Raw genomic sequence first — 21,529 nt, forward strand, 5'->3', positions numbered from 1 at the left:
ACCACCCATGCGATGTTGGCCTGGGTGGCACTGTCGTGCAAATAATAATAGTCAGAGGCTTTAAGCTTTGTTTCAGGTAATTTATTTTGTCACAATATTGTGGGGGGGGCTGTAATGGTCGAAGACCACCTCAAGCACCCTGGCTTACAAGTTTAAGAGCATGCCTTTATACCCGGCAATAAACAGCATAGAGGAGAAAAACAGCTTCAGGCTAGTCATGTTTACATTAAACAAACCTTGAGAATGTTCTTCGTTCGTTATCTAGTACACTTTTCTGTCTCTCACTAAAACAACTCTAAAGCATCTCGTCAGCAGAATAAGGCTTCAGCTGCACAGCATCAGTATTTGTTTACATCATTCGACCTTCCAAGTTTTGTACAGAAGCAGTTAGAAAATATAGCCAAGCATTCCCATCGTGCTTTTAGTAAGTGCCTTTTCTTTAATAGCAACTAGATATTAATGAATGCTCTAAGTGGGCAACTAATCCTCTCACTAAATTCCCTTCTACAGACACGCATGACTGGCACCACGTCCTGCTCCTGCATGCGGTTGCACTCCTCCAATTGCACCTGCAGGTGCTGGATGCTCGCCGACAACCCCTCATGTAGTCCCTGGCTCTGTGACTGCATCTCCGCAATCGACGGGATTGTCTGTTCCAGAAGCCAGAAACCCGTCTGGATGACAGCTAGGCTCTGGAGTCGGCCTGCTCTCTGACCATCCATCCCCTTGGGAGTTCCTACCTCCACCCGCTGTACCGGAGCATGTGTGTGGTGCGCACTAGATAATGCCTCAGAAGGCTGTTCACTAACATTCAACTGAGGCGACTGTCTCTTGGCTGGTGGAGCGTGTTGGAGACAGCTTTGACGGGAAATCTGTGTTGTCCTCGGACTAGGGCTCCGAGGTGTCGGGTCGATGTCCCCCGCCCTTGTCGGTGTTACCCTCTTTACCGGTCAGCACCTGGGGTTCTGGCTGTAGCTGTGGGTGGGGGGGGGGGGGGGGGGGGGGGAGAACACCGGATGGATCTGCTCCATCACCAGCAGCTCTTGAAAGACACAAGACCAGACCACATGGTTGGACCGCGGGCCGGCAGGGGGGGCAGTGGGAGTGTTTGTGTTAGGGCGTGGGAGTAGGGGTGGTGGTGGAACAGGGGCGTGGGGCTGATGTGGGGGGTATGCATATTTCATGGGGAACCGCAACTCAGCGGGGTCTCACTTCATCGCCCGGTGCTGACCTCCACCCCGGCGACTGCCCGCCATGTTCAGGGCCCTCTGGTTCCCCCCTCCAGTCTTCTCCAGTTCTCAGCAGTTATGGGTGGCTGGCGAGGGAGGGTGTCGGAGAAGCAGAAAATGCACAGCGTTGGACTGTCCAACGCATGCAGCCCAGAGGGTGGGCAGCTGGCATCTTCACTGGCAAGGACATCCGGCTATGGCGGCCGGTATGGGTGCCAGCATGTGGTGCAGGCTGGCGGTTCGGCTGCCCTATGGGTGTGGGTTAGAACATAAAACATTACAGCGCAGTACAGGCCCTTCGGCCCTCGATGTTGCGCCAACCTGTGAAACCACTCTAAAGCCCATCTACACTATTCCCTTATCATCCATATCTTTATCCAATGACCATTTAAATGCCCTTAATGTTGGCGAGTCTACTACTGTTGCAGGCAGGGCATTTCACGTCTTTACTACTCTCTGAGTAAAGAGCCTACCTCTGACATCTGTCCTATATCTATCTCCCCTAAATTTAAAGCTATGTCCCCTCGTGTTAGCCATCACCATCTGAGGAAAAAGGCTCTCACTGTCCACCCTATCTAATCCTCTGATAATCTTGTATGCCTCAATTAAGTCACCTCTGAACCTTCTCTCTAACGAAAACAGCCTCAAGCCTCTCAGCCTTTCCTCATAAGATCTTCCCTCCATACCAGGAAACATCCTGGTAAATCTTCTCTGCACCCTTTCCAATGCTTCCACATCCTTCCTATAATGCGGCAACCAGAACTGCAAGCAATACTCCAAATGCGGCCGCACCAGAGTTTTGTACAGCTGTAACATGACCTCATGGCTCCGAAACTCAATCCCTCTACCAATAAAAGCTAACACACCGTATGCCTCCTTAACAATCCTATCAACCTGGGTGGCAACTTTCAGGGATCCATGTACATGAACACCGAGATCTCTCTGCTCATCCACACTACCAAGAATCTTACCATTAGCTCAGTACTCTGTATTTCTGTTACTCCTTCCAAAATGAATCACCTCACACTTTTCTGCATTGAACTCCATTTGCCACCTCTCAGCCCAGTTCTGCAGCTTACCTATGTCCCTCTGTAACCTGCAACATCCTTCTGCACTGTCCACAACTCCACCGACTTTAGTGTCATCTGCAAATTTACTCACCCATCCTTCTATGCCCTCCTCCAGGTCACTTATAAAAATTACAAACAGCAGTGGCCCCAAAACAGATCCTTGTGGTACATCACTAGTAACTGAACTCTAGGCTGAACATTTCCCATCAACCACCACCCTCTGTCTTCTTACAGCTAGCCAATTTCTGATCCAAACTGCTAAATCACCCTGAATCCCATGCCTCTGTATTTTCTGCAATAGCCTACTTTGGGGAGCCTTATCAAACGCTTTACTGAAATCCATATACACAACATCAACTGCTTTACCCTCGTCCACCTGTTTGGACACCTTCTCAAAGAACTCGATAAGGTTTGTGAGGCACGACCTACCCTTCACAAAACCGTGTTGACTATCTCTTATAAACCTTTCCAAGACTTTGCCCACAACAGAAGAAAGGCTCACTGGTCTATAGTTACCGGGGTTGTCTCTGCTCCCGTTCTTGAACAAGGGGACAACATTTTCTATCCTCCAGTCTTCTGGCACTATTCCTGTAGATAATGACGACATAAAGATTCAAAGCCAAAGGCTCAGCATCTCCTCCCTAGCTTCCCAGAGAATCCTAGGATAAATCCCATCCGGCCCAGGGGACTTATCTATTTTCACACTTTCCAGAATTGCTAACACCTCCTCCTTATGAACCTCAAGCCCTACTAGTCTAGTAGCCTGTATCTCAGTATTCTCCTCGAAAACATTGTCTTTTTCCTGCGTGAATACTGACGAAAAATATTAATTTAGCACCTCTCCTATCTCCTCGGACTCCATGCACAACTTCCCACTACTATCCTTGACTTGCCCGACTCTTACCCTAGTCATTCTTTTATTCCTGACATACCTATAGAAAGCTTTAGGGTTATCCTTGATCCTACCTGCCAAAGACTTCTCATGTCCCCTCCTGGCTCTTCTTAGCTCTCTCTTTAGGTCCTACTTAGCTAACTTGTAACTCTCGAGCGCCCTAACTGAACCTTCACGTCTCATCTTTACAGAAGCCTTCTTCTTCCTCTTGACAAGTGATTCAATGACTTTAGTAAACCACGGTTTCCTCGCTCGACCACTTCCTCCCTGCCTGACAGGTACATACTTATCAAGGACACGCAGTAGCTGTTCCTTGAACAAGCTCCACATTTCAATTGTGCCCATCCCCTGCAGCATCCTTCCCCATCCTATGCATCCTAAGTCTTGCCTCATCGCATCACAATTGCCTTTCCCCCAGCTATAACTCTTGCCTTGCGACTTGTACCTATCCCTTTCCATCGTTAAAGTAAACATAACCGGATTGTGGTCACTATCACCAAAGTGCTCACCTACCTCCAAATCTAACACCTGTCCTGGTTCATTACCCAGTAACAAATCCAATGTGGTCTCATCTCTTGTTGGCCTATCTACATACTGTCTCAGGAAACCCTCCTGCACAGATTGGACAAAAACGGACCCATCTAAAGTACTCGAACTATAGCGTTTCCATTCAATATTTGAAAAGTTAAAGTCTCCCATATCAACTAACCTGTTACTTTCACTCCTATCCAGAATCATCTTTGCAATCCTTTCCTCTACATCTCTTGAACTTTTCAGTGGCCTATCGAAAACTCCCAACAGGGTGACCTCCTTTCCTGTTTCTAACCTCAGCCCATACTATCTCAGTAGACGGGTCCTCATCAAACGTCCTTTCTGACACCGTAATACTGTCCTTGACTAACAATGACACCCCTCCCCCTCTTTTACCACCTTCCCTGAGCTTACTGAAATATCTAAACCCCAGAACCTGCAACAACCATTCCTGTCCCTGCTCTATCCATGTCTCTGAAATAGCCACAACATCGAAGTCCCAGGTACCAACCCTATGCTTCAAGTTCACCCACCTTATTCCGGATGCTCCTGGCATTGAAGTAGACGCACTTTAGACCACCTTCCTTCCTGCCGGTACACTCGTGCAACTTTGAAACCTTACTCATGACCTCACTACTCTCAACCTCCTGCATACTGGAGCTACAATTCAGGTTCCTAACCCCTGCTGAATTAGTTTAAACCCTTCCGAAGAGCATTAGCAAATTTCCCCCCCAGGATATTGGTACCCCTCTGGTCCAGGCGTAGACCATCCCGTTTGTAGAGGACCCAGACCCCAGAATGAGCCCCAATTATGCAGGTATCTCAAACCCTCCCTCCTGCACCATCCCTGTAACCACGTGTTCAACTGCTCACTCTCCCTATTCCTCGACTCGCTAGCATGTGGCACGGGTAACAACCCAGAGATAATAACTCTGTTTGTTCTAGATCTAAGATTCCACCCTAGCTCCCTGAATTCCTGCCTTAAATCCCTATCCCTTTTCCCACCTATGTCGTTGGTGCCTATGTAGACCACGACTTGGGGCTGCTCCCCAAAGTCAACATTAGGAGTGGGTGTGGGGTTGGGTGGCGTTACGAGTTTGTGGCATCGAGGTTGGTGCTCGGGGCACAGTGCTGCCTACTCGCCCTGGTTGCCCTGAGGAAGTCGTGTAGTTTCTTCCGGGGTCGGATTGTATTGTTCACGGCGCTGACCACCTCCCTGTGTCCAGGAGGCAGCTGGCAGCCTCTTTCCCAGACTGGGGTTCAGGCTCACCCGCCTCTTCACGCCATCCTGATCTCAGCGTCTGTGAAACGGGGTGCCGCTCTCCTTGCTGCCATCTTGTTGGCTGGGATGAGTGTGTGTGGGGAGTGAAGCGTGTGTATTCGGATGCAGCTTGTCAGCTTCCTGCGTGTCAATCGCAAAATCGGCACCGTTTCTCAATGAAATCGATGGTGTTCCATGTGGCACCGGTGCTTGCCCCTTAACGGTCGTTGAATCGGTCCAGGTGCAGCGCTAGTTTTACTGTCGTAGAAGACCATGAATCCTGCCCCAGCGTCAACACTTAGTCTCAGGAAGGAGAATCCAGTCGATCTTTTCTTTGTGGATGGCAATGAAGACATTATTAAGTGGGGGTTTGTGGGGCGATGCAGTAAGGGGTGGGAGCTGTGGCAGGGGGGAGTCCTGGGAGCGGTGGTAGGTACGCGGTACGGGTTGGGAGCTGTGGGGGGGGTGCTGTAAGGGGTGGGAGCAGTGGTAGGGGTGCGATAAGAGATAGCTGTGGGGGAGGCAAGGGTGAGAGTAGTGAAGGAGCATGGTAAGGGGTGGAATGGTGAGGGGGCACAGAAAGGGGTGGGGTGGGAGTGGTGAAGGGGCATGGTAAGGGGTGGGAGTGGTGAAGGGGCATGGTAAGGGGTGGGGGTGGGAGTGGTGAGGGAGCATGGTAAAGGGTGGGAGTGGTAAAAGGGGCACGGTAAGGGGTGGGAGTGGTGAGGAGATCACGGTATGGGGTGGAAGTGGTGAGGCGGTCACGGTAAGGGGTGGGAGTGGTGAGGAGGTCACGGTAAAGGGTGGGAGTGGTGAGGAGGTCACGGTAAGGGGTGGGAGTGGTGAGGAGGTCACGTTAAAGGGTGGGAGTGGTAAGGGGAGCACGGTATGGGGTGGGAGTGGTGAGGAGGTCACGGTAAGGGGTGGGAGTGGTGAGGAGGTCACGGTAAAGGGTGGGAGTGGTAGGGAGGTCACAGTAAGGGGTGGGAGTGGTGAGGGGGTCACGGTAAGGGATGGGAGTGGTGGGGAGGTCACGGTAAGGGGTGGGAGTGGTGAGGGGGTCACGGTAAGGGGTGGGAGTGGTGAGGGGGTCACGGTAAGGGGTGGGAGTGGTGAGGCGGTCACGGTAAGGGGTGGGAGTGGTTTGGAGGTCACGGTAAAGGGTGGGAGTGGTGAAGAGGTCACGGTAAGGGGTGGGAGTGGTGAGGAGGTCACGGTAAGGGGTGGGAGTGGTGAGGAGGTCACGGTAAGGGGTGGGAGTGGTGAGGAGGTCACGGTAAGGGGCGTGAGTGGTGAGGGGGTCACGGTAAGGGCTGGAGTGGTGAGGGGGTCACGGTAAAGGGTGGGAGTGGTGGAGGAGCACGGTAAGGGGCAGGAGTGGTGAGGGGATCACGGGAAGGGGTGGGAGTGGTGAGGGGGTCACGGTAAAGGGTGGGAGTGGTGGAGGAGCACGGTAAGGGGCGGGAGTGGTGAGGGCACATGGTAAGGGGTGGGAGTGGTGAGGGAGCTGCGGTAGGGGTGCGGTAAGGGGTGGGAGCGGTGGTAGAGACATGGTACGGGTTGGGAGTTGTGGGAGGGGGCACAGTAAGGGGTGGGTGCTGTGGGGGCGCATGATATTGGAGGGGAGGTGTGGGGTGGGAGCTATGGGAGGGGTACAGTAAGGGGTGGGAGCTGTGGGGGAGGCATAAATGAGAGTGGTGAGGTGGCACGGTAAGGGGTGGTGAGGGGAGGGTCACGGTAAGAGGTGGAAATGGTAAGGGGAGCATGGTATGGGGTGGGAGTGGTGAAGGGGTCACGGTAAGGGGTGGGAGTGATGAGGAGGTCACGGTAAGGGGTGGGAGTGGTGAGGAGGTCACGGTAAGGGGTGGGAGTGGTGAGGAGGTCACGGTAAGGGGTGGGAGTGGTGAGGAGGTCACGGTAAGGGGTGGGAGTGGTGAGGAGGTCACGGTAAGGGGTGGTGAGGGGGGGTCACGGTAAGGGGTGGAAATGGTAATGGGAGCACGGTATGGGGTGGGAGTGGTGAGGGGGGTCACGGTAAGGGGTGGGAGTGATGAGGAGGTCACGGTAAAGGGTTGGAGTGGTGAGGGAGCACGGTGAGGAGGAGAGCAGTGAAGGGTGGGAGCTATGGGTGGAACGGTGATGGGGGGGGTAGCGAGCGGAATGGGGGAGCAGTATGGGGCGAGAGCAGTTGAGGACGTATTGTTGGTGGGGGCGGTATGGCCCATATCCCAGTTTCTTTATTCCCTGTGCTGGAGAAATGGTAGCTCATGGAGGCCTGTCCTCTCGCATTGCCCCACACGTGCTGAGTGCGCACCCAAGGTATCTGTAACCAATAATGATCTCCTCCGTGGTGGAGAGGGATGGCAGTGGCATTTTGTGGACTATAGCAAATGAGCAGTTAATATTCCCTTTAGTGAGGTGCCAGCCATTTGCTCTACTAATGCCCAAGGCACATTGTTTGAGGCTGAAAGTTGTTATGTAACTGACTTTGGGAGCTAGTGACGCCATAGATATAAAACCTGTGAGATAAGGTCCAGGAGCCTGTTGATATGAGGGTTCACTGAGTAAGTAAATTTCCAAGACAAGATATCTTCTGTAGATATATAAAGTTTGGTGTTTTTTCCCCCCAGGTTCGAAGTGCTGAGTTTCCTCATGCTGTGTTATAATTCTGCAGTGGTCTCCATGCCGAACTCTTCCTACCAATCCTTGTGTAATGTGTGTTCGAGGTAAGTGATGTGAGTGAAGCAATAATAGTGGTTTATTTTAAAGCTTATTTTCCAAATGTTTTTTTGTTGTTAATTTTTGTCATTTAGTTGAGGGGAGGCATAGTGTAGGCTGATGTGTCGCCATGGCACAGTGTGGTGGAGGGGTGAGGGTGGCACTGTGGAGAGGTGAGGGTGGCACAGTGGAGGGGTGAGGGTGGCACAGTGGAGGGGTGAGGGTGGCACAGTGAGGTGGAGGGGTGAGGGTGGCACAGTGTGGTGGAGGGATGAGGGTGGCACAGTGCGGTGGAGGGATGAGGGTGGCACAGTACGGTGGAGGGGTGAGGGTGGCACAGTGCGGTGGAGGGGTGAGGGTGGCACAGTGCATGGGTGAGGGTGGCACAGTGGAGGGATGAGGGTGGCATAGTACAGTGGAGGGGTGAGGGTGGCACAGTGTGGTGGAGGGGTGAGGGTGGCACAGTGAGGTGGAGGGGTGAGGGTGGCACTGTGAGGTGGAGGAGTGAGGGTGGCAGTGTGGTGGAGGGATGAGGGTGGCACAGTGTGGTGGAGGGGTGAGAGTGGCAGAGTGGAGGGGTGAGGGTGGCAGAGTGGAGGGGTGAGGGTGGCAGAGTGGAGGGGTGAGGGTGGCAGAGTGGAGGGGTGAGGGTGGCAGAGTGGAGGGGTGAGGGTGGCAGAGTGGAGGGGTGAGGGTGGCAGAGTGGAGGGGTGAGGGTGGCAGGGTGGAGGGGTGAGGGTGGCAGAGTGGAGGGGTGAGGGTGGCAGAGTGGAGGGGTGAGGGTGGCAGAGTGGAGGGGTGAGGGTGGCAGAGTGGAGGGGTGAGGGTGGCAGGGTGGAGGGGTGAGGGTGGCAGAGTGGAGGGGTGAGGGTGGCAGAGTGGAGGGGTGAGGGTGGCAGAGTGGAGGGGTGAGGGTGGCAGAGTGGAGGGGTGAGGGTGGCAGAGTGGAGGGGTGAGGGTGGCAGAGTGGAGGGGTGAGGGTGGCAGAGTGGAGGGGTGAGGGTGGCAGAGTGGAGGGGTGAGGGTGGCAGAGTGGAGGGGTGAGGGTGGCAGAGTGGAGGGGTGAGGGTGGCACAGTGGAGGGGTGAGGGTGGCACAGTGGAGGGGTGAGGGTGGCACAGTGGAGGGGGAGGGGTGGCACAGTGGGAGGGGGGTGAGGGTGGCACAGTGGAGGGTGAGGGTGGCACAGTGGAGGGGTGGGGTGGCACAGTGGAGGGGTGAGGGTGGCACAGTGGAGGGGTGAGGGTGGCACAGTGGAGGGGTGAGGGTGGCACAGTGGAGGGGTGAGGGTGGCACAGTGGAGGGGTGGAGTGCCACCACACTGTGCCACCCTCACCCCTCCACCACACTGTGCCACCCTCACCCCTCCACCGCACTGTGCCACCCTCACCCCTCCACCGCACTGTGCCACCCTCACCCCTCCACTGTGATATCTTGTCTTGGAAATTTACTTACTCAGTGAACCCTCATATCAACAGTGCGGTGGAGGGGTGAGGGTGGCACAGTGCGGTGGTGGGGTGAGGGTGGCCCAGTGCGGTGGAGGGGTGAGGGTGGCCCGGTGGAGGGGTGAGGGTGGCCCGGTGGAGGGGTGAGGGTGGCCCGGTAGAGGGGTGAGGGTGGCCCGGTGGAGGGGTGAGGGTGGCCCGGTGGAGGGGTGAGGGTGGCCCGGTGGAGGGGTGAGGGTGGCCCGGTGGAGGGGTGAGGGTGGCACAGTGCGGTGGAGGGGTGAGGGTGGCACCGTGCGGTGGAGGGGTGAGGGTGGCACCGTGCGGTGGAGGGGTGAGGGTGGCACAGTGGAGGGGTGAGGGTGGCACAGTGGAGGGATGATGGTGGCACAGTGGTGGAGGGATGAGGGTGGCACAGCGGTGGAGGGATGAGGGTGGCACAGTGTGGTGGAGGGATGAGGGTGGCACGGTGGAGGGATGAGGGTGGCACAGTGGAGGGGTGAGGGTGGCACAGTGCGGTGGAGTGGTGAGGGTGGCACAGTGGTGGAGGGATGAGGGTGGCACAGTGGAGGGGTGAGGGTGGCACAGTGAGGTGGAGGGGTGAGGGTGGCACAGCGGAGGGGTGAGGTGGACCAGTGCGGTGGCGGGGGTGAGGGTGGCACAGTGCGGTGGAGGGGTGAGGTGGCACAGTGCGGTGGAGGTGTGAGGGTGGCACAGTGCGGTGGAGGGGTGAGGGGGCACAGTGTGGTGGAGGGGTGTGGGTGGCACAGTGCGGTGGAGGGGTGAGGGTGGCACAGGTGCGGTGGGAGGGTGTGAGGGTTGGCACAGTGCAGGCTGGCGGGGTGAGCGGTGGCACAGTGCGGTGGAGGGGTGAGGGGGCACAGTGCGGTGGAGGGGTCGGGGTGGCACCGTGTGGTGGAGGGTTGTGAGGGTGGACAGTGTGGTGGAGGGGTGAGGTGGCACAGTGCGGTGGAGGGGTGAGGGTGGCACAGTGCGGTGGAGGGGTGAGGGTGGCACAGTGCGGTGGAGGGGTGAGGGTGGCACAGTGCGGTGGAGGGGTGAGGGTGGCACAGTGCGGTGGAGGGGTGAGGGTGGCACAATGCAGGGGTGAGGGAGGCACATTAGAGGGGTGAGGGTGGCACAGTGGAGGAATGAGGGTGGCACAGTGGTGGAGGGATGAGGGTGGCACAGTGGAGGGATGAGGGTGGCACAGTGGTGGAGGGATGAGGGTTGCACAGTGGAGGGGTGAGGGTGGCACAGTGCGGTGGAGGGGTGAGGGTGGCACAGTGTGGTGGAGGGTGAGGGTGGCACTGGGAAGTGTGACATGGTGCAGGTTGACGCCGTGATGAGTGAAGCCGTGTGCATTAGAAAGACAGACTGAGTAGGAAAGAAGGGAACTCGTGGGAGGAAACCGGAGCACCTGGAGAGAGAACGAGCACACTCCGCACAGACAGTAATCCAAGCCGGGAATCAAACCCTGGTGCTGTGAAGCAGCAGTGCTAACCACTGTGCTACCGTGCCGCCATTCCATGGGCCCTCCCAACGGTCCAGCATAATCAACATGTACCAATTTCCAAGCCTCTTCTGGCCATTGACGGGGCTAATGCCAACAGGTTCTGCACTTTTACACAAGGCGAACACATTCCTACCTTCTCCTCGATTTTGGCATCTAGCCCCGGCCACCAAAAGTAGCTCCTGGCTATCTCATTTACTCTTACAATATCACAGTGACCTTAGTGTAACTAGTTAATAAGCATGTTTGCTCCTAAAGTCTTGCCTCGAAGCACCATGTCAATAACCCCTGACGGTACTGGATCACTTCAGGTACGCTTCTTCATCTGTGCTGCATCTACAGGGGTGTTATTTACTCGAATGAAGTCTCAAATATTTCCACACAAGCTGCTTATCGACAAACCTATTTGGTAAGGGTAGTCAGGAGAGTCCATCTGCGTTCCTAAGAAGGGAAGTGTGTGCTGACTAGAGCAATATCCACTTCCTCATTCTGCTCGCTGTTGGTGATGGAATCCCAGGACACGGTCCAAGAATCATTGTTGGTGGACGATGGTCCGTTAAAGTGAATTTCCTCCCACACAGGGATTGGTAAAACATTTTTATTCCATAAATGATTCCTAGGGTTTCTTTCTCTATCTGCATGTTACTGTTTTATTAAAGGTTCTCAATGTGAAGGCTATCATCTTCTCGTCACCTTTGGGCATTATGTGGGAAACCACAACCCCATAAGGTGATGGGTCACATGCCAGTTGCAGGGGTAAATTTGGATCAAAATGTGTCAGGCCTATTGACTTGAGTAACTCCCCTTTGGTTTGCACAAATGCTCTCCCATATTGATACTCAATTTCCACTATTCACACCATAGATTATGAAAGGGTTTTAGAATAGTTGCCAAATTAGAAACAAACCTTCTGCAGTAATTTAATAAGCCTAAGAAAGAACAAAGATGATTGACATTTTGAGGTGTGAGTGCCTCGGTAATAGTTTTGACTTTCGAAGGCAACTTATGTAGTCCCTTGTCATCGATTATTTTCTTTGAAAATATTTTTGTTCTATTTTTCACATTTTTAACATTTTACACAAAAAAAAACAATTCTCAACAAAAAGAGTAACAAAAGAACCCCACCCAACAACCTCCGTCTAACTTGGAGAATGACCCCACTCATCCCAAATGCTCTCCCACCCCCCACCACCTTAGCAATTGTCAGTAACCAACTCTTTAAAGTATAGAATAAGTAGACCCCATCTCTTATGGAACCCCACAATCGCTCCCCTCAAGGTGAACTTCAACATTTCAAGATACAGGAATGCCGTCAGGTCCCCCAGCCACACTGAGGCACATGGTGGAGAAGCTGATCTCTACCCCAACAGATCCACCTGCAAGCAAGCAACAAGGTAAAGGCTGAAACATCCACCCCCCGTCTGTAATTCCGGCGGGTCTAACACCTCAAATATGGCCCGCAGGAGGCAGGGCTCCAAGTCCAAGTGCAAGATCGCCGACATGGTTCTGAAAAAAGACCTGCAAAATTTCTCCAACTTAAGGCAGGACCAGAACATGTGTACATGGTTGGCCGGACCTCTCCCACACTGCTGTCAAATATCCTCCGCCCCCTCAAACAACCAGCTCATTCTCAACCTCGTCAGGTGCGCCCTGTGCACCACCTTTAACTGTATTAACCCCAGTCTTGCTCACAAAGTCGACACATTCACACTCCGCAGCATCTCACACCACAACCCTTCTTCCAGCTCCATCCCAGCCCCTCCTTCCATTTGGCCTTCACCTCCTCCAAATGACACTGTATTCTCCAGCAGCCTTCCATAAATCGGCAAGATGCACCCCACTCCCCCAAATCCCATCACCAACAACACCCCCTCCAACAAATAGGAGGGCGGTGTCACTGGAAACTGCAGGAACACCTTCCTTGCAAAATCCCGCACCTGCATGTACCTAAAGGCACCTCCCCACCCCAGCCCAAATGGAATCCCAAACTTCTCTGTCAACTCCAAGCTCGCAAACTGCCCTTCCAGGGACATCCTTCATTTCAACCACCTACCCATCCCCGAAACTATCATCCAGTCTTGCTGACTCAAAATCACGAATCTCTCAGATCGGCGTCAGCCTCGAACCTGCCCCTAAATTAAAATGTTGCTGAAATTGCCTCCATAGCTTCAGCGTGGCCAGTACCACCGCACCACCCGTGTATTTTCCCGGGGCAAATGGAAGTAGCACCATTGCCAGCGCCCACAACCTCCATCCCCAACAAGACCTACCTCCATCCTCACCCACTTTGCTTCAGCTCCCTACCCTAACCCCACACATTCTCGCCGTGCGCCGCCCAAGAATAACAGAGCCAAATCCTCTGACCGTCAATCTCTCTGAAGCACAGTCTTCCGAATCCTCACTACCATACCTGCCCAGACAAACTTAGGCCCAATCCCAAACTGTTCCAACACCGTAAACAAATAACGCCACTCTACTCGATCAAAAACCTTCTCCACATCCAGCGCCACCACCACCTCTTGCTCTTCCACTCCCCCCTTCTGATGGGGAGGGCATCACATTTAACAAGCAGCACACATTCAAGGACAACTGCCTACCCTTTACAAACCCTGTCTCATCCTCCCCAATCACCTGCGGAAGACACTCCTCCAACCTAAGCACCAACACTTTGGTAAGAATTTTGGCATCCACGTTCAACAGAGATATTGGCCGATATGACCCACAATCGACCGGGTCCTTATCCTATTTTAACAACAGTGAAATAGTTGTCTGTCTCATCGTCTTCGGAAGTGCCCCCTCTACCGCGTCCTCAAACAACTCCAACAGCAGGGCCAGCTTATCAAAAAACTTCTTATAAAACTCCACCGGGAACCCATCGGCCTGGGTGGTTTAACCGCTTACATCTTCCCTACCGCCGTCTAAACCTCCACAATCCCCACTGGCTCCTCCAGATCTGTCCTATCTTCCTTTCCTATGGTGGGGCACACCAGCCTCTCCAAAACCTCCTTCATATCCGACTCATCCCCTGGGGTCTCTGACCTATACAACCTCTTACAAAACTCCTCAAATGCCCTATTCACCTGCTCCGGCGCAACCACCAGCCCCCTCACCCTGTCCTGAACCTGAACAATCTCCCGGGACGCCACCTGCCGGCGGAGCTGTCCCACCAGCAAGTGGCTGACCTTTTTCCCCGCACTCGTACACCATACCCTTCAACTGCCTCACCTGGCGCCCTGTAGACAAAAGAACAAACTGCGTCTGAAGATCCTTTCTACTTCTACAAAAGTTCCGGAGTGGAATCTTCTCATACTTCCCATCCAATTCCAAAATTTTGTCAACCGATCGCAACCCTCCTCTCTTGCCTCACTATCCACCGGCACCTTAAATGAGATGATCTCGCCCCTTAACACCGCCTTCAACACCTCCCATATCACTGATGACGATATCTCCCCATTTTTATTGAACCCATTTGAACCTTTGCCATCCTCACATAATAATAATTGCTTATTGTCACAAGTAGGCTTCAATGAAGTTACTGTGAAAAGCCCCCAGTCGCCACATTCCGAACTCGGACCAGCGAGCAACCCCACATCCAACCTCCACACCGGCTTTTGTGCAGGTCCCTTCTCCAAGACCACATCCATCAAGTGTGGGGAATGATCTGAAATAACGATCGCTGAGTATTCTGCCTTCCTCACCTATAAGAGGGTGGGGTAAAGGGGTCTCGGAGTGGGCCACAGGAGTAACAGGGAAAATAGCTGCTCTCCCTCTTGGCTGTAAGGTTGCAGGTAGTGATAATTGGGAACCTTGATTGTTTGGAGCAGGTCCCAACTTAGATCTACATTGCACCCAGAGTTGTCCTGATTTGTGATCCCTCAGGCATGGCTGCTCACTCATTAAACCCATGGGGGTGCCTTTTGTACAAATATTTATTGAACTGTGGCTTCTATCCCTGGTCCAGACTGTGTTGAACAGGTTCTGCACAGCCATCACCAAGTGAATTTCTGTCGTATCAGGGGTAGGATGCTGTTCGCTAACAGCGCCTTTTCTCTGCCATTAGGTTGTGTATTACTGGATTCCCCCGACAGCGGCAGAAAGCATGGAGTGAGACTTGTGGCCGGGTCATGCTGGATCCCGAGTTTATGGTGCAGCTGTTGACTGGTGTCTACCATACCATGTGAGTAAGCAAGTCAGCTCCTTATTACTGTCATTACCATCAGTAAACCCATTGTGAAAAGTCCTTTCTCTTTGTTCACTCTCAATCTTTGCCATTATTATGGAACAGTGTAAACCAAACTCCATGAATATCCCCAGTAGTGTGCCCTCACCCCTGAACGGTACAGCCCTGCCTTGCCTTACACCCAGTCTCACATTTCAGACAGCTTGACCTTCCCTGTTTCAACCTTGTCTCACGCACGCACTGTTGTGACAATATTAATGTTCCCTCTGGCATCCCCTTTGCTGAATGGTCACGTACAGAAAGAGAGCATCTCAGCTAGTCCTGCACTCTATGCCCTTGTCCTATCGCACTATTTTGTTGCTCTTCAGAGAATTATCCTCAGTTCTGGGTAATAATTGAAAGCCATCTGTCTCCACAACACTCACAGACAGTACATTCCAGACCCTAACCACTCACTGTGTGAATCTGTCTCCACCACACTCTCAGACAGTACATTCCAGATCTTAACCACTCGCTGTGTGAATCTGTCTCCACCATACTCTCAGACAGTACATTCCAGACCCTAACCACTCACTGTGTGAATCTGTCTCCACCACACTCACAGACAGTACATTCCAGACCCTAACCACTCGCTGTGTGAATCTGTCTCCACCATACTCTCAGACAGTACATTCCAGACCCTAACCACTCACTGTGTGAATCTGTCTCCACCACACTCACAGACAGTACATTCCAGACCCTAACCACTCGCTGTGTGAATCTGTCTCCACCACACTCTCAGACAGTACATTCCAGATCCTAACCACTCGCTGTGTGAATCTGTCTCCACCATACTCTCAGACAGTACATTCCAGACCCTAACCACTCACTGTGTGAATCTGTCTCCACCACACTCTCAGACAGTACATTCCAGATCTTAACCACTCGCTGTGTGAATCTGTCTCCACCACACTCGCAGACAGTACATTCCAGATCTTAACCACTCGCTGTGTGAATCTGTCTCCACCACACTCACAGACAGTACATTCCAGATCCTAACCACTCGCTGTGTGAATCTGTCTCCATCACACTCTCAGACAGTACATTCCAGACCCTAACCACTCGCTGTGTGAATTTGTCTCCACCACACTCACAGACAGTACATTCCAGATTATTTTGGAAATGTTTTTTATTGAGTTTTCATATTTTATATCCAACAAATTATAAATATATATTTATATATTTATTTTAAAATGCGCAAAAACCAACATGTATATTTTAGAAGCGAGCATCTTCATAACAACAACTGTGGCCGTGACCCCCCTTTTAACCGGTATACATATTTTACATTCCCCATTATGGCCAGAACACGCATTTACAGGCATTTATATACAATTTGGTTTGGGCCTTAGCTTGCCATCGGACCAGGCCATTGCAGCCGTATCCCTCCTGCTCGTATCTCGATATCCTTTTTGTTTGCCTTTCCCCTCCTCCCTCCTCCCTACTCCACTCTACTGGGAAAGATTCTCCAGCGGGCGATCAAGGAGGCAAAGGCTAAGACGTCGTCCCATCTCTCCATGAACAGCTGTGGCTGATCTGATACCCTGAAGACCGCCACTTCTGGGCATAGTTCCACCCACTCCCACAACCCTGGACATGGCCTCGAAGAAGGACTCCCAATACCCGGCAATCCTGGGGCAAGTCCAGAACATGTGGGTGTAGTTGGCTGAGCCTACCTCGCACTCTTCGCATTTGTCCTCCACCTCCGGGAAGAACCCACTCATTTAATTTTCCCCATGAATGTCGACGAACGGCTGCCACCTCCAAGAGAACCCCGAACGTAGACCCTCTTAAAGCAAACTTTATTTTCTCAAGGCTGAGAAACCCAGCCATGTCGTTAACCCCGAGTCTCTACACTCGGGGGCTTGGAATCCCTTCACATTAATAAAATCTGTCTCCGGGCTACGAGGGAGGCAAAGGCCAAGACTTCGGCCCCTGAACTCCCGGGTCTTCTGACACTCCAAAGATCGCTTTCTCTGGACTCGACACCACCCGTGTGTTAAGCACCTTGGACATTGCCCTCGCGAGCCCTTGCCAGACCTCTCTAAGCTCCGGGCATGCCCAAAACATGTGGACATGGTTTGCAGGGCTGCCCTTGCACCTCATACGACTGTCTTCTACCCCAAAAAGCTTGCTCATTCTCGCTGCCGTCATGTGTGCCCGGTGGACCACCGTAAATTGAATTAGACTGAGCCTGGCACATGATGAGGAGGAATTAACCCTACCCAGGACCTCTGCCCACAGACCCGCTTCCAACTCCTCACCTAGCTCCTCCTCCCACTTGCCCTTGAGCTCCTCCATCGGGGTTTCCTCCGCCTCCTGTAGTTCCTGGTAGATATCCAACACCTTCCCCTCCCCCACCCAGGTGCCGGAGACCACCCTGTCCTGTATCCTCAGTGGCGGCAGCGTCAGGAAGGCTCGTACTTGCAGATATTTAAAGGCATTTCCTGGCGGCAGATTAAATGTTTCCTCTAGCGCCTTCAAACTGGGAAAGCCTCTGTCTATGAACAGATCTCCCATCCTTCTCATGCCTGCCCTCTGCCAGCTCTGGAATCCACCATCCATCCTACCTGGGATAAACCTGTGGTTATTACATATCGGGGTCCAGACCAACGCTCCCTCCACCTTCTTGAACCTCCTCCACTGTCCCCAGATCCGCAGTGTCACCACCACCACCGGACTTGTGGAGTAACGGTCAGTACATTCCATATCCTAACCACCCGCTGTATGAATCTGTCTCCACTACTTGTCATTTTCTGTTGCTTTGCTTTAATCAGTATGCCCTGGTTTGTGCCCCTTTTGTCAGTGATGTCCCTCGTTGATGTAATTGGCAAAAATGGATTATGGTCAACCTGTAAGCTGACAGTAGCCAGCTGTGCCTCATCCGCTCGGTCCCTCTGGTAGTCTGTGGATTTGCTGCCGAGACGTGCGGTGTGGGGAGGAGTTTAAGCTAACAGTAATTTGTCTACTGCTGGTGGGCCTGTTCTCACAACCCTGCCTCTCCCCACTCCCAGTTGCAGACCTAAACCAGCTTGACGTCCCCTGTTTCAACCTTGTCTCTTGCACACATTTCAGCCTCTTGTTCATTTCTCTGCAGATACAATGGAGAGTGGGAGCTGGGTCAAGAGGCACTGGAGGACCTCATGTATCGGGCACAGTTAGAGCTGTACTCTCAGCCACTGCTGGTAAGTCAGTTAGTATATCGAAAGTCCCCCGTTATATCCACATCTCAGCCCTCTGACAGGTGCTGCAGTACTGTCTGTGGCCCTATAAATATCTCATTGCCTGTGGAATGACTTCCTAGAAACATAGAAAATAGGAGCAGGAGTAGGTCATCCGGCTCTTCAAGCCTGCACCACCATTCAATGTGATCATGGCTGATAATGCAAATTCAGTATCCCACTCCCACTTTCTCTCCATACACCTTGATTCCTTTAGCCGCAATCGTCACGTCCAGCTCCCTCTATATCCAATGAACTGACCCCAACAGCTTTCCGTTGTAGCGAATTCCATAAGTTCCCAACTCTCTGAGAGACGATGTTCTTCCTCATCTCAGTCCTGAATGGCTTATCCCTTATTCTTAGGCTAGACCCCTAGTAATGGATGTCCCCAACATCGGGAACATTCTTCCCCCATCTAGCCTGTCGAGTCCCATCAGGATTTTATATGTTTCTATGAGATCCCCTCTCATTCTTCTAAACTCCAGTGAGTACAAGCCCAGTTGATCCAGTCTTCCTTCATATGTCAGTCCAGCCATCCCGGGAATTAGTCTGGTGAACCTTCGCTGGACACCCTCAATAGCAAGAATGTCCTTCCTCAAAGTAGGACACCAAAATTGCACACAATAATAATCTTTATTAGTGTCACAAGTAGGTTACATTAACGCTGCAATTAAGTTACTGTGAAAATCAAAATGACAGTGCTTCCGAGGTTCTTGTTCCTTTTCAGTGCCTGCCCATATTATCCCCAGGGCCTTCTTTAGGAGAGTGACCGGCAGTATTCTGAGCTTTGTGTGGGCACATGGGACTCCGAGACGTGAGGAGGGTATTCCTGGAGCGAGGAGGGATAGAGGCGGGCTGGCGCTGCCCACCTTCTGGGGGTACTATTGGGCAGCCAATGTGTCAATGGTGCGTAAATGGGTTGATGGAGGGGGGAGGGGCGGCGTGGAAAAGAATGGAGCGGCGTCATGTAGAGGTACAAGCCTGGGTGCCATGGTAACGGCACCGTTGCAGCTCTCCCCACAAGAGGGTTACCACGAGCCGGTGGTGGCGGCGACCCTAAGAATCTGGGACAGTGGGAGACGGCATCGGGGGGAACGGGGCTCGATGGAGGCTCCACTGGGTGGAACCATTTTTGGGGTTGGGGTGGAGCCCGGAGTGTCAGGAGGCGAAAGAAGGCCGGTGTCCTGGCCTTTGCGTCCCTAGTAGCCCGTCGAAGGATTCTGTTACAATGGAAGGAGCAAGGCCCCAAGCGTGGAGACCTGGATCAGGACATGGCGGATTTATAAAAATTGGAAAAGGTCAATTTGCCCTGAGAGGATCAATACAAGGGTTCTATAACGTGGCAGCCTTTTCCTCGTGACTCTACTGGCTCAGAGATAGGTTCACTGGGTCAATAAGCAGCCGCAACCCGGGGAGGGGGGGGGGGGGGGGGGGGGGGGTGGGTGTGCATTATTGTAGTGTTTATTCTGTAACTTTATAGTGTGTTAATTTGCGTTGTTAAAATGCTGTGTTGTTCATGGAGGTGGGGCGAATGTATATGATTGTTAATATTATTGTTATTTTCGGTATTTTACTAAGGTGCGTTATTGTTGTATAAAATCAAAATTTCTCAATAAAAATTATTTTTAAAAAAAAAGTTACTGTGAAAATCTCCTAGTTGCCACACTTTGATAAATGTTCGGGTACACAGAGAGAATTCAGAATGTCCAATTCACCTAACACTCAAGCTGTGGTCTCACCAAGGCCCTTTATAATTGCAGTAAGCCATCCCTTCTCCTATACTCAAATCCTCTCGCTATGAAGGCAGCATGCAATTAGCATTAATTTTGCTCAGGCTTGCTGCTTTTTCTGGCCAATTTATATGCCTCACAGAACCACAGAATACTACAGTGCAAGGGCAGCACGGTGGCGCAGAGGGTTAGCCCTGTTGCCTCACGGCGCCGAGGTCCCAGGTTCCATCCTGGCTCTGGGTCCCTGTCGGTGTGGAGTTTGCGCATTCTACTCATGTTTGCGTGGGTTTCGCCCCTACAACCCAAAGATGTGCAGATTAGGTTGATTGACCACGCTAAATTGACCCTTAATTGGAAAAAATGAATCGGGTACTCTAAAATAAAAATAAAAATACTACAGTGCAGAAGAGGCCCATCGAGTCTGACCGACACATGAAAGGCCCTGACTTGCCCACCTAATTCCACTTGCCAGCACTTGACCCATAGCCTTGAATGTTATGGCGTGCTAGGTACTCATCCAGGTACTTTTTAAAGGATGTGAGGCATCCCCCTTCTACCACCCTCCAAGGCAATGCATTCCAGACCGTCACCACCCTCTGGGTAAAAAGGCTTTTCCTCAAAAACCCCCCTGAACCTCCTACCCCTCACTTTGAACTTGTGTCCCCTTGAATCAGCAGAGCAGCCTCGATGGGCCAAGTTGCCTAATTCTGCTCTTATGTCTTATAACTGACCCTTCAACTAACGGGAGCAGCTGCTCCCTGTCCACCCTGTCCATGCCTCTCATAATCTTGTACACCTCAATCAGGTCACCCCACAGTCTTCTCTGATCCAGCAAAAACAACCCAAGCCTATCCAACCTCTCTTCATAACTTAAATGTTCCATCCCAAGCAACATTCTGGTGAATCTTCTCTGCACCCCCTCCAGTGCAGTTACATCCTTCCTATAATGTTGTGACTAGAATAGCAAACAATACTCCAGGTGTGGCCTCACCGTGCTCCTCTTTGGCTTAACACTATCCCTGATTTCTCTTGTTCGGCACGGTTGCACCACCTTCCCTGTCTTACTCTTGCATCAGACAAGAATGTACAATTGTTAAAGTTCATCCATGTGTTCTTTAAAGGTCTGCCATTGCCGATCCACCGTCAACCCCTTAAGAATCCTTTGCTAACTTTTCCTAGCCAATGCACGTCTATTAACATCAAAGTTAGCTTTCTTTAAGTTCAGGACCCTAGTCCCAGACTTAACTGTGTCAATCTCCACCTTAATGAAGATTTCTACCATATTATAGTCACTCTTCCCGAAAGGATCTCGCACCACAACATTGCTAATTAGTCCTCTCTCATTGAACATTATTCAGTCTAGGATGGCCTGCTCTCCAGTTGGTTCCTCGACGTATTGGTTGAGAAAACCATCCCTTATACGTTCCAGGGAATTCTCCTCCATCGCATTGCTACCAGTTTGATTAGCCCAATCAATATGCAGATTGAAGTCACCCATAACTGCTATACCCTTACTGCACGCACATCTGATTTCCTGTTTGATGCCATCCCCAATCTCACAACTACTGTTTGGTGGTCTATACAACTCCCACTAATGTTTTTGCCCTTTGCTGTTCCGCAACTCCACACCTACAGATTCCACATTGTCCAGGCTAATATCCTTCCTTACAAGTGCATTAATCTCCTCCTTGACCAGGAAC

The 21,529-nt window shown here is 52.1% G+C and overlaps 1 protein-coding gene across 1 annotated transcript in view; it reads left to right on the forward strand.

Moving 5' to 3' along the window:
- LOC119962283 (protein FAM126B-like) overlaps positions 1–20,998 on the forward strand; it is an 85,011-nt gene extending 64,013 nt beyond the window's left edge. Inside the window, exons 7-10 of the mRNA XM_038790270.1 lie at positions 7,614–7,709; positions 14,720–14,836; positions 17,976–18,063; positions 20,951–20,998. Coding sequence (XP_038646198.1) covers positions 7,614–7,709; positions 14,720–14,836; positions 17,976–18,063; positions 20,951–20,998 — 349 coding nt within the window. The remainder of the gene's footprint in view (positions 1–7,613; positions 7,710–14,719; positions 14,837–17,975; positions 18,064–20,950) is intronic.
- Positions 20,999–21,529: the final 531 nt, after the last annotated feature.

Source organism: Scyliorhinus canicula, chromosome 2 (genome assembly GCF_902713615.1).
Source record: "Scyliorhinus canicula chromosome 2, sScyCan1.1, whole genome shotgun sequence".
Taxonomy (NCBI): Eukaryota; Metazoa; Chordata; class Chondrichthyes; order Carcharhiniformes; family Scyliorhinidae; genus Scyliorhinus; species Scyliorhinus canicula.